This window comes from Polypterus senegalus, chromosome 14, assembly GCF_016835505.1.
Source record: "Polypterus senegalus isolate Bchr_013 chromosome 14, ASM1683550v1, whole genome shotgun sequence".
NCBI classification, from domain to species: Eukaryota; Metazoa; Chordata; class Cladistia; order Polypteriformes; family Polypteridae; genus Polypterus; species Polypterus senegalus.
In genome coordinates, this window is record NC_053167.1 from 136,104,525 (window position 1) to 136,118,685 (window position 14,161).

Sequence of the window (14,161 nt, forward strand, 5' to 3'; positions counted from 1 at the left end):
AGAAACACAGAACATCTGGCTTTGGATTTTCAGAAAGGGGCTGGAAAAGCTTTGCACGAGGAGCTTGTGGCCCTGGACAAAAAGAATAAACACACGAGCTACATCTCAGGTGAGTGACTAACGTGTTCAGCCCCACCATTTGGTAAGAGGTGAGAAGAATTTTTTTGTGTGCATCTGTTTAGAAAATAGTTCCAAGCACTCTTCTCCAAAATACATTTTTACTTACTTTCTTAGCCATACACTCCCCTCCGAAAGAACTGGAATAGGATGGCAAGGCCAATCCATTTGTTTTTCTATACTGTACACTGAAGACATTTGGGTTTAAGAAGAAAAGATGAATACAAGACGAGAGTTTGGAAATTCAGCTTTCATAAATGTGTTTAACAACATGGATCATGGCGCCTTTTGTAGCAGCTCACCCAATTTTTAGGTGAGCAAAATTATAGTAACACACAGTCTTATAGTAAATAACACCTAATTTTTGGATGTGCATTGTGAAAGAAGCCATAATGTTTGAATTTAACAAAAGGAGGTCAGTCTGCCAGGGCTGCCCTTTGTCACCGATTCTGTTCATAACTTTTAGGGACAGAATTTCTAGGCGCAGCCATGGCATTGAGGGGGTCTGGTTTGGTGGACTCAGGATTGGGTCACTGCTTTTTGCAGATGATGTTGTCGCTTCATCAGGCTGTGATCTTCAGCTCTCTCTGACTCGGTTCGCAGCCGAGTGTGAAGCGGCTGGGATGGGAATCAGCACCTCCAAATCCGAGACCATGGTCCTCAGCCGGAAAAGGGTGGAGTGCCCTCTCAGGGTTGGAGGCGAGATCCTGCCCAAAGTGGAGGAGTTCAAGTATCTCAGGGTCTTGTTCACGAGTGAGGGAAGAATGGAGCGTGAGATCGACAGGCGGATCGTTGCGGAGTCTGCAGTGATGCGGGCTCTGCATCAGTCTGTCGTGGTGATAAAGGAGCTGAACCGTAAGGCAAAGCTCTCAATTTACCAGTCGATCTACGTTCCTACCCTCACCTATCGTCATGAGCTATGGGTAGTGACCGAAAGAACGAGATCGCGAATACAAGCGGCTGAAATGAGTTTCCTCTGCAGGGTGTCAGGGCTTTCCCTTAAAGATAGGGTGAGGGGCTCAGACTAGAGCCACTGCTCCTCTGCATCTAGAGGAGTCCGATGAGGTGGCTCGGGCATCTGATCAGGATGCCTCCTGGACACATCCCTAGTGAGGTGTTCTAAGCACGTCTAACTGGGAGGAGAGCCCGGGAAAGACCTAGGACACGCTGGAGGGACTATGTGTCCCGGCTAGCCTGGGCACGCCTTGGGATTCTCCTGGAAGAGCTAGAAGAAGTGGCCGGGGAGAGGGAAGTCTGGGCCTCCACGCTCAAGCTGCTGCCCCTGCGACCCGATCTCGGATAAGTGGAAGAAGATAGATAGATGGATGGATGGATAGAGGTCTTTAATTGCATTAATGCTAATCCAGGACTTTAAAAGTAATCTTCTGAAAGGTTAACGCAGTGCACACCCTGTATAGCTTAACCATACCAAACTTGCCATTCCATAAATCAGTGTCACACTTCTAAGTTCATACCTTCAAGGATTAGATCTTCTCTGGTGACCCCTAGCTGGCAAACATTCAATAGCTGCATTGTTTATAGAGATCATTAATTGTTTTATGAGTAACTGCCTGTCCTTGAAACTCCAAAATACCTAGAAAGATAAAGATTTGGTTACAACTTAAAGAAAATAACTAGAATGAAACTATTTAACATACAGTGGGTATAGAAAAGAATCCCCCTCCCTCGAAATATTCTCTTTTTTTTTTTTTTGCTTTACAGCCTTAAATGAAAACACACAAGCCAATATTTTTTTTCCATCTTTACTTACTCAATGCAATCTCTAGCATCCAAGTGAAACATATCACAGCTACAGTTCAGAAAAATTATAAAAAATCAAAAACAAGACCTACTGAGATTAAAAAAGGATCATAAAATGTCAATGTCATTTTGTTGACCTCCCTTTTGCTTTAATGACAGCCTTGAGTCTATTTATTCTTCTCTGTCAGCTTTGCACATCTAGATTGAGCCCACTCTATTTGCCCGCTCTTCTTTACAGAACTTTTCACGTTTGGTCAAATTGAATGGTGAGCTTTGGTGGTCTGCTATCTTCAAATTTTTCCACAGATTTTCACTGTGATTTACAGTGGTGTGACAAACTATTTGCCCCCTTCCTGATTTCTTATTCTTTTGCATGTTTGTCACACAAAATGTTTCTGATCATCAAACACATTTAACCATTAGTCAAATATAACACAAGTAAACACAAAATGCAGTTTTTAAATGATGGTTTTATTATTTAGGGAGAAAAAATCCAAACCTACATGGCCCTGTGTGAAAAAGTAATTGCCCCCTGAACCTAATAACTGGTTGGGCCACCCTTAGCAGCAATAACTGCAATCAAGCGCTTATGATAACTTGCAATGAGTCTTTTACAGGCTCTGGAGGAATTTTGGCCCACTCATCTTTGCAGAATTGTTGTAATTCAGCTTTATTTAAGGGTTTTCTAGCATGAACCGCCTTTTTAAGGTCATGCCATAGCATCTCAATTGATTCAGGTCAGGACTTTGACTAGGCCACTCCAAAGTCTTCATTTTGTTTTTCTTCAGCCATTCAGAGGTGGATTTGCTGGTGTGTTTTGGGTCATTGTCCTGTTGCAGCACCCAAGATCGCTTCAGCTTGAGTTGACGAACAGATGGCCGGACAATCTCCTTCAGGATTTTTTGGTAGACAGTAGAATTCATGGTTTCATCTATCACAGCAAGCCTTCCAGGTCCTAAAGCAACAAAACAACCCCAGCCCATCACACTACCACCACCATATTTTACTGTTGGTATGATGTTCTTTTTCTGAAATGCTGTGTTCCTTTTACGCCAGATGTAACGGGACATTTGCCTTCCAAAAGTTCAACTTTTGTCTCATCAGTCCACAAGGTATTTTCCCAAAAGTCTTGGCAATCATTGAGATGTTTCTTAGCAAAATTGAGACGAGCCCTAATGTTCTTTTTGCTTAACAGTGGTTTTGCGTCTTGGAAATCTGCCATGCAGGCCGTTTTTGCCCAGTCTCTTTCTTATGGTGGAGTCGTGAACACTGACCTTAATTGAGGCAAGTGAGGCCTGCAGTTCTTTAGAAGTTGTCCTGGGGTCTTTTGTGACCTCTCGGATGAGTCGTCTCTGCTCTCTTGGGGTAATTTTGGTCTGCCGGCCACTCCTGGGAAGGTTCACCACTGTTCCATGTTTTTGCCATTTGTGGATAATGGCTCTCACTGTGGTTCACTGGAGTCCCAAAGCTTTAGAAATGGCTTTATAACCTTTACCAGACTGATAGATCTCAATTACTTCTGTTCTCATTTGTTCCTGAATTTCTTTGGATCTTGGCATGGTGTCTAGCTTTTGAGGTGCTTTTGGTCTACTTCTCTGTGTCAGGCAGCTCCTATTTAAGTGATTTCTTGATTGAAACAGGTGTGGCAGTAATCAGGCCTGGGGGTGGCTACGGAAATTGAACTCAGGTGTGATACACCACAGGTAGGTGATTTTTGAACAAGGGGGCAATTACTTTTTCACACAGGGCCATGTCGGTTTGGATTTTTTTTCTCCCTAAATAATAAAACCATCATTTAAAAACTGCATTTTGTGTTTATTTGTGTTATATTTGACTAATGGTTAAACGTGTTTGATGATCAGAAACATTTTGTGTGACAAACATGCAAAAGAATAAGAAATCAGGAAGGGGGCAAATAGTTTTTCACACCACTGTAGGTCTGGGCTCCGACTGGCCACACCAGGACATTCAGTTTTTTCTCCTTGAGCCACTGTGTGCTCAATGTTGCTGTGTGCTTTGGGTCGTTGTTGTGTTGACAGGTGAACATTCTGCCCATCTTTAACTTTCTGGCAGAGGGTAGCAGGTATTCCTCAAGAATTTGACGTTGTTTTGCCCCATCCATTTTTCCTTCTACCCAAACGAGAGCCCCAGGCCCTGTGGCAGAGAAACACCCCCACGACAGAATGCTGCCACCAACATGCTTTATTGTAGGTATGGTGTGTTGTGGATGGTGAACTGCATTGGTGTACCGTTTGGTATTGAGGCCAAATAGTTTAAATTTTGGTCTCGTCTGACCATTAGACCTTTTTCCACTTGGCATCAGAATCTTCAGGGTGCATTCTGGCAAAGCTCAAACAAGCCTTAATGTGGCCTTTCTTGAGAAGGACGACCCTCCTGAGCAAACCACAACTGCGGAGTGCTTGTAAAATTGTTGTCACCTGCACACACTGACCACTCTTTGTCATGAAATCCTGTAACTCCTTCAAAGTGGTCATTGGCCTCTTGGTACCCTCTCTTACCAGTTTCCTCCTTGCTCTTCCATGCAGTTTGGAGGGACGACCGGATCCAGGGAGGGTCCTACCAAACACTTCTTTATTATGGACTTTACTGAGCTCCTTGGGATTGATAAAGACTTTGAGGTTTTTTTTTTTGTCTCCCACCTCCAGCCTCATGTCTGTCCACAACTCTATCCCTGTGATTTTTCGAAAGTGGCTTGCCACCCACAATCAGTTGTTTGCTGTCAGTTGCACTACCAAGCAAGGGAATGAATGAACGAGGAATAGTTTCACTAATCACATGGATTACAATTGATCACAGGGTGGAAGGAAGCCAGTAACCGCAATGGAAATGGTGGGCACTGACACCTGATTGAGTTTGGGGGGTTCCTTTATTAATCTCAAGATTTCTTGTTTTTTATTTTTTAAAATTCTTCTGAACTGTAGCTGTGATATCTTTCACTTGGATGTTAGAGATTGCATTGAGTAAGTAAAGATGGAAAAAAATATTGGTGTGTGTGTTTTCATTTAAGGATGTAAAGAAAAAAAAAGGGGTATATTTCGAATGGGGGGTTCTTTTCTATACCCACTGCATATGAAACCCAGTTCATTACTTTTTGTTAAACAACTATGTATATTTTCCTTGTGATAGGATTTAAAGTTAACAGAGCAGAAAACAAGCCCTGAAGAGACACAAACAAATTGAGCAGGTGTTCTTACACAATGTGCATTTTTTTTGGAATAACTGCATCAAGCCTGCGATTCCTTGACATTGCCAGATGGTTGCTTTGTTCATTTGTTATGCTTTTCCAGGTGGTCACCGCAGCCTCATTCAATTGCTGTTTGTTTTGGGAGCCCCACTTCAGTCTGCTGTTCATGCTCAGTTGGGTTGAGGTTTGATTATGTATTGACGTGGCTGAATCCTTCAGTCTTGGCCAAAAGTTCTGAGAATGACCCAAGTCTTGGTTTTCACAAAATTTGCTGCTTCAGTGTTTTTAGATCTTTCTGTCAGATGTTTCCATGGTGGTCTGAAGTAGAATTACAAGCATTTCAGAAGTTTCAAAGGCTTTTATTGACAATTCCATGAAGTTTATGCAAAGAGTCAATAATTGTAGTATTGACCCTTCTTTCTTATTCAAGACCTCTGTAATTAACCCTGGCTTGCAGGCAATCAACTTCTGGGCCCAATGCTGACTGATGGCAGCCCATTATTGTATAATCAATGCTTGGAGTTTGTCTGAATTGGTGGGTTCTTGTTTGCCCACCCGCCTCTTGACCACATGTTCTCAATGGGATTAAGTTCTGGGGAGTTTCCTGGCCATGGACCCCAAATGTCGATGTTTTGTTCTGAGTTGTCCAAAAGTTGTCACTTTTGCCTTATGGCCCGGTCCTCCATCGTGTTGGTCACCAAACTGTCCTTGGATGGTTGGGTGAAGTTGCTCTCGGAGGATGTTTTGGTCCCATCCTTCATTCATGGCTGTGTTCTTAAGCCAAACTCTGAGTGAGCCTCCTGCCTTGGGGGACATGAATGATCTCAGGATGCTTTACTGTTGGCGTGGCACAGGACTGATGGTTGCACCGCCCACCTTTTCTTTTTTTTCCCGGATTCCCCAAACAATTGGAAAGGGGATTCATCAGAGAAGATGACTTGACCTCAGCAGTCCAATCCCAGAATATCAGTCTGCCTCTGATGTTTTTCTTGGCTTGTCTGCTGCCCTTCTTGACACCCACCAGGCCATCCTCCAAAGGTCTTCACCTCACCCTCACCACCTGCCTGCTGCCATTTCTGAGCCAGCTCTGTACTGGTGGTGGCCGCAGCTGAATCAACTTTAGGAGACGATCCTGGCACTTGATGGTCTTTCTTGGGCGCTCTGAAGCCTTCTTCACGACAAGTGAACTTCTGTCCTTGAAGTTCTTGATGATCCGATTGGTTATTTAGCTGCAGCGTTACTAGTCTGTGAAGCCCCTTTTGTGCAAAGCAGTGATGGCTGCACGTGTTTCTTGCTGAAATGCAGTGGGAATGTTTTTTTTTTTTTTTTTTTTTGAGATTAAGTTCATTTTCATGGCAAAGAGGGAATTTGCAGTTCATTGCAAATCATCTGATCCCTCTTCAGAACATTCTGGAGTAGTATTGCAAATTGCCATCAGAAAACCTGAGGCAGCAAACTTTGTGAAAATTTAAATTTGTGTCATTTTTTTCAAAACCTTTGGCCATGAAGTCCTTAATTGAGATGGCAGTGTGTTTGGGATCATTGTCTTGCTGCATGATGAGTTCCTCCTGGTTAATTTAGATACATTGTTCTTTAAATTGGCAGACAAAACGTTTTTCTATAGACTTCTGAATTTATTCTGCTGCTAGCAACAAGAGTTACATCATCAACAAAGATTAGAGAACATGTTCCAGAAGCAGCCATTCAAGGCCAAACCATGAAACTGCCTTCACTGTTCCTTACAGATCTGTTTGTATGTTCTGAATCATGAAACATATCCCATCTTCCTCTACTCCTTGGTCTTTCCATCACATTTATCCGTCCATATTATTTTATTCCAGGACATTTGTGGCTCATCTCCGTACCTTTTTTTTGGCCAATTCCAATCTGTCTTTCCGAATCTTACTATTGATGGTGGTTTGGCTTGTATATTTTGGCCCTTGAGTAGATTGCAATACCTTCACTTCTACCCCTGTGGAGCTTGTTGGTGATGTCACTGACTTGTTTTGCAGTTTTTCTTCACAGCTCTCACAATGCTTTTGTCTTTAGCTGCTATTGTTTTCCTTCCAGTGTGTTCAAGAGTACATACACACATACATACACTCACCTAAAGGATTATTAGGACCACCATACTAATACGGTGTTTGACCCCCTTTTGCCTTCAGAACTGCCTTAATTCTACGTGGCATTGATTCAGCAAGGTGCTGAAAGCATTCTTTAGAAATGTTGGCCCATATTGATAGGATAGCATCTTGCAGTTGATGAAGATTTGTGGGATGCACATCCAGGGCACGAAGCTCCCGTTCCACCACATCCCAAAGATGCTCTATTGGGTTGAGATCTGGTGACTGTGGGGGCCATTTTAGTACAGTGAACTCATTGTCATGTTCAAGAAACCAATTTGAAATGATTCGAGCTTTGTGACATGGTGCATTATCCTGCTGGAAGTAGCCAACAGAGGATGGGTACATGGTGGTCATGAAGGGATGGACATGGTCAGAAACAATACTCAGGTAGCCCGTGGCATTTAAACAATGCCCAATTGGCACTAAGGGGCCTAAAGTGTGCCAAGAAAACATCCCCCACACCATTACACCACCACCACCACCAGCCTGCACAGTGGTAACAAGGCATGATGGATCCATGTTCTTATTCTGTTTACGCCAAATTCTGACTCTACCATTTGAATGTCTCAACAGAAATCGAGACTCATCAGACCAGGCAACATTTTTCCAGTGGTACCCGGTGGGGTCTTCTGCTGTTGTAGCCCGTCCGCCTCAAGGTTGTACGTGTTGTGGCTTCACAAATGCTTTGCTGCATACCTCGGTTGTAACGAGTGGTTATTTCAGTCAAAGTTGCTCTTCTATCAGCTTGAATCCGTCGGCCCATTCTCCTCTGACCTCTAGCATCAACAAGGCATTTTCGTCCACAGGACTGCCGCATACTGGATGTTTTTCCCTTTTCACACCATTCTTTGTAAACCCTAGAAATGGTTGTGCGTGAAAATCCCAGTAACTGAGCAGATTGTGAAATACTCAGACTGGCCCGTCTGGCACCAACAACCATGCCACGCTCAGAATTGCTTAAATCACCTTTCTTTGCCATTCTGACATTCAGTTTGGAGTTCAGGAGATTGTCTTGACCAGGACCACACCCCTAAATGCATTGAAGCAACTGCCATGTGATTGGTTGATTAGATAATTGCATTCATGAGAAATTGAACAGGTATTCCTAATAATCCTTGAGGTGAGTGTATATATGTATATGTATATGTATATGTGTATATGTATATACTTGGCAAAAAAAGAAATGTCCCTTTTTCAGGACTGTGTATTTCAACAACAATGTTTTAAAAATCCAAATAACTTTACAGATCTTCATTGTAAAGGGTTTAAACAATGTTTTCCATGCCTGTTCAATTAACCATAATCAATTAATTACCTTGCTCCTGTGAAATGGTCGTTAAGACCTTAACAGCTTACAGAAAGTAGGCATTTAAGGTCACAGTTCTAAAACGCAGGACACTAAAGAGACTTGTCTACCGACTCAGCATAATGTTCTCCATGGCTTCTCCAGACCCTTTCACTTCTGTCACGTGCTCAGGGTGAACCTGCTCTCATCTGTAAAAAGCACAGGGCACCAGTGGTGCATCTGCCAATTCTGGTATTCTATGGCGAATGCCAATCGAGCTACATGCTGCTGGGCAGTGAGCTCAGGGCCCATTAGAGGACATGGGGCCCTTGGGTTACCCTCATGAAGTCTTTCTGGTTGTTTGGTCAGAGACATTCACACCAGTGGCCTGCTGGAGGTCATTTTGTAGGGCTCTGGCAGTGCTCATCCTGTTCCTCCTTGCCCAAAGGAGCAGATACTGGTCCTGCTGATGGGTTATGGACCTTCTATGGCCCTCTCCAGCTCTCCTAGAGTAACTGCTTGTCTCCTAGAATCTCCTCCATGCCCTTGAGACTGTGCAGGAGACACAGCAAACCTTCTGGCAATGACACGTATTGATGTGCCATCCTGGAGAAGTTGGACTACCTGTGCAACCTCTGTAGGGTCCAGGTATCGCCTCATGTGACACCAGTAGTGACACTGACTGTAGCCAAATGCAAAACTAGTGAAGAAACAGTCAGAAAAGATGAGGAGGGAAAAATGTCAGTGGCCTCCACCTGTTAAACCATTCCTGTTTTGGGGTCATCTCATTTGTTGCCCCTCTAGTGCATCTGTTGTTAATTTCATTAACACCACAGCAGCTGAAACTGATTAACAACCCACTCTGCTACTTAACTGGCCAGATTAATATCCCATAAGTTTCATTGACTTTATGCTATACTCTGATTAAAAAGTGTTCCTTTAATTATTTTGAGCAGTGTGTATATATATATATATATATATATATATATATATATATATATATATATATATATATATATATATATGTGTGTGTGTGTGTGTGTGTGTGTGTATATATATATATATATATATATATCTATATATATCTATATAAATATATATATATATCTATATAAATATATATATATATATATCTATATATATATATATATATATATATATATATATATATATATCTATATATCTATACTAATAAAAGGCAAAGCACTCACTCACTCACTGACTCACTCACTCACTGACTCATCACTAATTCTCCAACTTCCCGTGTGGGTGGAAGGCTGAAATTTGGCAGGTTCATTCCTTACAGCTTCCTTACAAAAGTTGGGCAGGTTTTATATCGAAATTCTACGCTAATGGTCATAACTGGAAGCAGTTTTCTCCATTTACTGTAATGGAGATGAGCTTCAATGCCGTGGGGGCGGAGTTTCGTGTGACATCATCACGCCTCCCACGTAATACATAGAAAACCAGGAAGACCTTAAAAAAGCGCTTAAGAAAACATGCATTATATAATTGAGAAGGCAGCGAAACAATAAGAAGCGAGTGACATATACAACCATATTCATGAGTTCTGCTACTTCGAAACAAAGCACGATGTAAACCTACACTTTAAATTAAGTTCATAGACAGGCTGCCGCTGGCGTTTGTAATTTAGTGCCTGCCCATAGAAGGCTGTCCGTCAGCGGCAATCCAATAGCAAACTGCCACGGGTAAATATTCACGGGTGAAGGACTGTGCTTATGGAGAGGAAGATGAGATGGTCAGGGTGGTGTTTGACACAAACTCAGCGAAACTGCGAGAGAAAGTTTTAAGTGCCAGGACTAAGGTAACATTAAATAAAGCTATGGACATAGCACGAGATGGCACCAGCACAGCTGGGAACCTTCGATGCAAGTACACCGAGTGGCTCACGTGAACTGGCGCAGTGCACAGATAAAAGCAACAGTTCCAAAAGGCTGAACAAAACCGAATTACACAATTGAAAAGGCAGCAAAAATATGAAGCGTCTGATAAGCATATTCATAAATGCAGCTACTGTGGAAACAAAGCACACGGTGGAAAAAGTCAATGTCCCGCTAAAGGAAGACAGTGTAAAAAAAACCCGTGCATGCAGTGTGTCAGGTCTCAGATAAAGAAGAAGACGAGCTGTGTATTGATGCAGTAAGAAACGAATCGATGAATGAAACCTGTCATCTTTACAACGATTGACAAACACGGAATGTAACTTGAACACAACACATCGTACAAATACGACCTGATTGAAACAAATAATGATAATCAAATCCTTGATGACAGCAACATTCAATAACACTCACAAAACAATTACTGTATATTGACAATCATGTTACGTTATTTTTAAAATGTTCCCTTTTCTTTTTCATAACTTCTACTTCTCCACTGCGATACGCGGGTATATATTTAAATGTATATATATACCCCTATCTACAGTACATATTCTCGCATAGACAAGCCACATGCTGTGGTTCAATTGTAGAGTCTTCGCCTCTAATGCCGACATTCGAGGTTCGATTCCCGAGAGGGGATGCACTGAGTATGTACGCGCTACTGATTCATTTTACCTTCGCATCTCCTTGGTTTGGGACGTATGAAAAAATATTAGGTTAACGCAGAATCATGTTACGTTATTTTTAAAATGTTTCCCTTTATTAGCACAAGCACAGCTGAGAAGCTTCGATGCATGTACTCCATAACGCGTTAAAAATAACGCATTTAATCACACTTTCAATTCCAAGCAAGCGGGAACTTTTGTCAATGCATGATTTCCTGGTACATCCATTACACTGATGCACACATCACAGCTACAAAAATGTTAGAGTCGGAATAAAGCGCGTTCCTACGACTGATCATTTCGACTTCCCGAGCGAAGCCTTGATAAAAGCATGGTTTTGTGCACACTGAAAAGCAAGCAAAATTAGATGCATTACAGAAAGCAGACTTTGTGGCTCTTACTGGGGATCATTGGACTTCCGTGACCGTTAGTAATTCTAAATACATCTAATTACAAAATGTTCAATGATCACACTGTTTTAGCCTAATGTACAAAATAATTTTGGCTAAGGTTACTCAGAGTTTAAAGATTAAGTTGGTCAAATTACCTTTTATGTTTCTGACTTATTTTTTTAAGAAGAAAAACTGCACTTTATGTTGAAATTTTGGTTATTATTATTTAAAGACAATACTATTCTGAAAATGTACTTAAAGTACTTAAACTACCACTTTATTTTTAAGTCTGCCCAATTTTAACCAGGGATGATATTTTTGTTTCTGTTTTGAATTCAATAATGCATGTCTATTATTTGATTCTGGCCCACTAAAACACTTTTAAATTAAAAAAAAACATTTGCGATTTGGGGCAAATTTGTGCGATTACATATATTAATCAAGATTAATTCTTACACAGCCTCTTTACAATATTCATCGAGTCCCACCTAATATATATATATATGTGGATATATATTTAGATTTTATATATAAATGTGTATATACAGTATATATGTAGATATGTATATGTGTATATACAGTATGTATATATTTATGTATATATATGTATGTGTGTATATGTATATATATATACATATATATATGTGTATAGATGGTATATATATATATATATTTATATATATATACCAACAACACTCATGACAATGACAAAACAATTACATTGTCAATCATGTTACGTTATTATTAAAATGTTTCCTTTTCTTTTTACTTCTCAGCTGCCAATCATGGGTACATACGATATATATCAAGATTAATTCAGATATATATATATATATATATATATACACAGCCTATATATTAATTATTAATTATATAATCGATATACCCCTATATATATATATATATGTGGATATATATATATAGATTTATATATATAAATATATATATATAGTATATATATAGATATGTATATGTATATATACAGATATATATATATACATATATGTATATATATATATAACAACACTCATATCAATGACAAAACAATTACATTGTCAATCATATTACGTTATTATTAAAATGTTTCCTTTCATAACTTCTTTACACACTACTACTATGCAATATGGGTATTTTTATGTATATATATATATATATATATATATATATATATATATATCTATATATATATATATGTATATATATATATATATATATATATATATATATATATATATATGTATATATATATATATATATATATATATATATATATATATATATATATATATATATATATATATATATGTCTGTGTATATATATATATATATATATATATATATGTATATGTATATATATATATATATATATATATGTCTGTATATATATGTATATATATATATATATATATATATATATATATATATATATATATGTCTGTATATATATATATATATATATATATGTCTGTATATATATATATATATATATGTCTGTATATATATATATATATATATATATATGTCTGTGTATATATATGTCTGTATATATATATATATATACAGACATATATTATGAGGGGCCGTTCAGGAAAAAAGATTGGTTTGTAAATATATACATTGGTTCAGATATTTATATCGGTTCAGATACATTGGTTTGAATATATACATTGGTTTTAATACATCCATTCAGATATATATTTCGGTTCAAATATATACATTGGTTGGGATGTATTGGTTGAGATATATACATCGGTTTGAATACATCCGTTCAGATATATACATTGGTTTGAATACATCCGTTCAAATATATACATTGGTTGAGATATATATATTGGTTGATATACATTGGTTTAAATATATATATTGGTTCAGATAGATCGGTTCAGATATATACATTGGTTGGGATTTATGGGCAGGCACAACGCGGTCACCCATGTTTAGCATCTCCCTTTTGCTTCATCATTGCTTCAACACTGTTGTAATTATTGTGAACATTTTATACAAGCAGCATACGCTTGTCTGTCGGCGTTTTGTTTAGTAAGCCCTATTTGTTGGGGGTCCTCGATTTCAAAGCACTTTTTTCCTTTCATTATTTAAAACACTCGCAGAGATACCGCCTCTTAGCCTCCGCTCCGTCCGCCCGCTCATTGTACCCTCACTCACTCGCTCCCTCTTGTCCCTCCCATGACAGATTCTTCTCAAAAGCAGAGTTACTAGAAAGCATTAATCGCAACCGCAGTACCTCCCATATTTCACCTCATGAGACGCTGGTTTATCATTGGTGGAAAGCCGCCCGGTGATATCTGTTATTCCGTATTGGCAGCATTTCATTAAAGAGCGATCTGCTTCAGCAAGGAACTTAGTCCTGTTTGCTGAAAGAATGTTATGGAGGAAAACACTGGAGTTGCTCTCTTTCTTTAAATGTTGATCAGGGATCAAACTCACCAGAATATTCCCGCATCACAAATAACTGATGTTTTTATAGTAAAACGAACAAAACCACACACACTCACAAACTCACAAATCATGGGTCGCACGTACTACTAATTAAGCGTATCTGTCAAGGGCGATTATTTTTTCACCCCATAAAACACATTCTTCTCAAAAGCTGAATTACCAGGAAGCATTGATCGCAACCGCAGTACCTCCCATTTTTCACCTCAACAGACGCTGGTTTATCATTGACCGAAAGCGCCCGGTGATTTC

The 14,161-nt window shown here is 39.5% G+C and overlaps 1 protein-coding gene across 1 annotated transcript in view; it reads left to right on the forward strand.

Moving 5' to 3' along the window:
* cpt2 (carnitine palmitoyltransferase 2) overlaps positions 1–14,161 on the forward strand; it is a 44,291-nt gene that overhangs the window by 12,532 nt on the left and 17,598 nt on the right. The window contains exon 3 of the mRNA XM_039734791.1: positions 3–109. Within this exon, the coding sequence (XP_039590725.1) occupies positions 3–109 (107 nt within the window). The remainder of the gene's footprint in view (positions 1–2; positions 110–14,161) is intronic.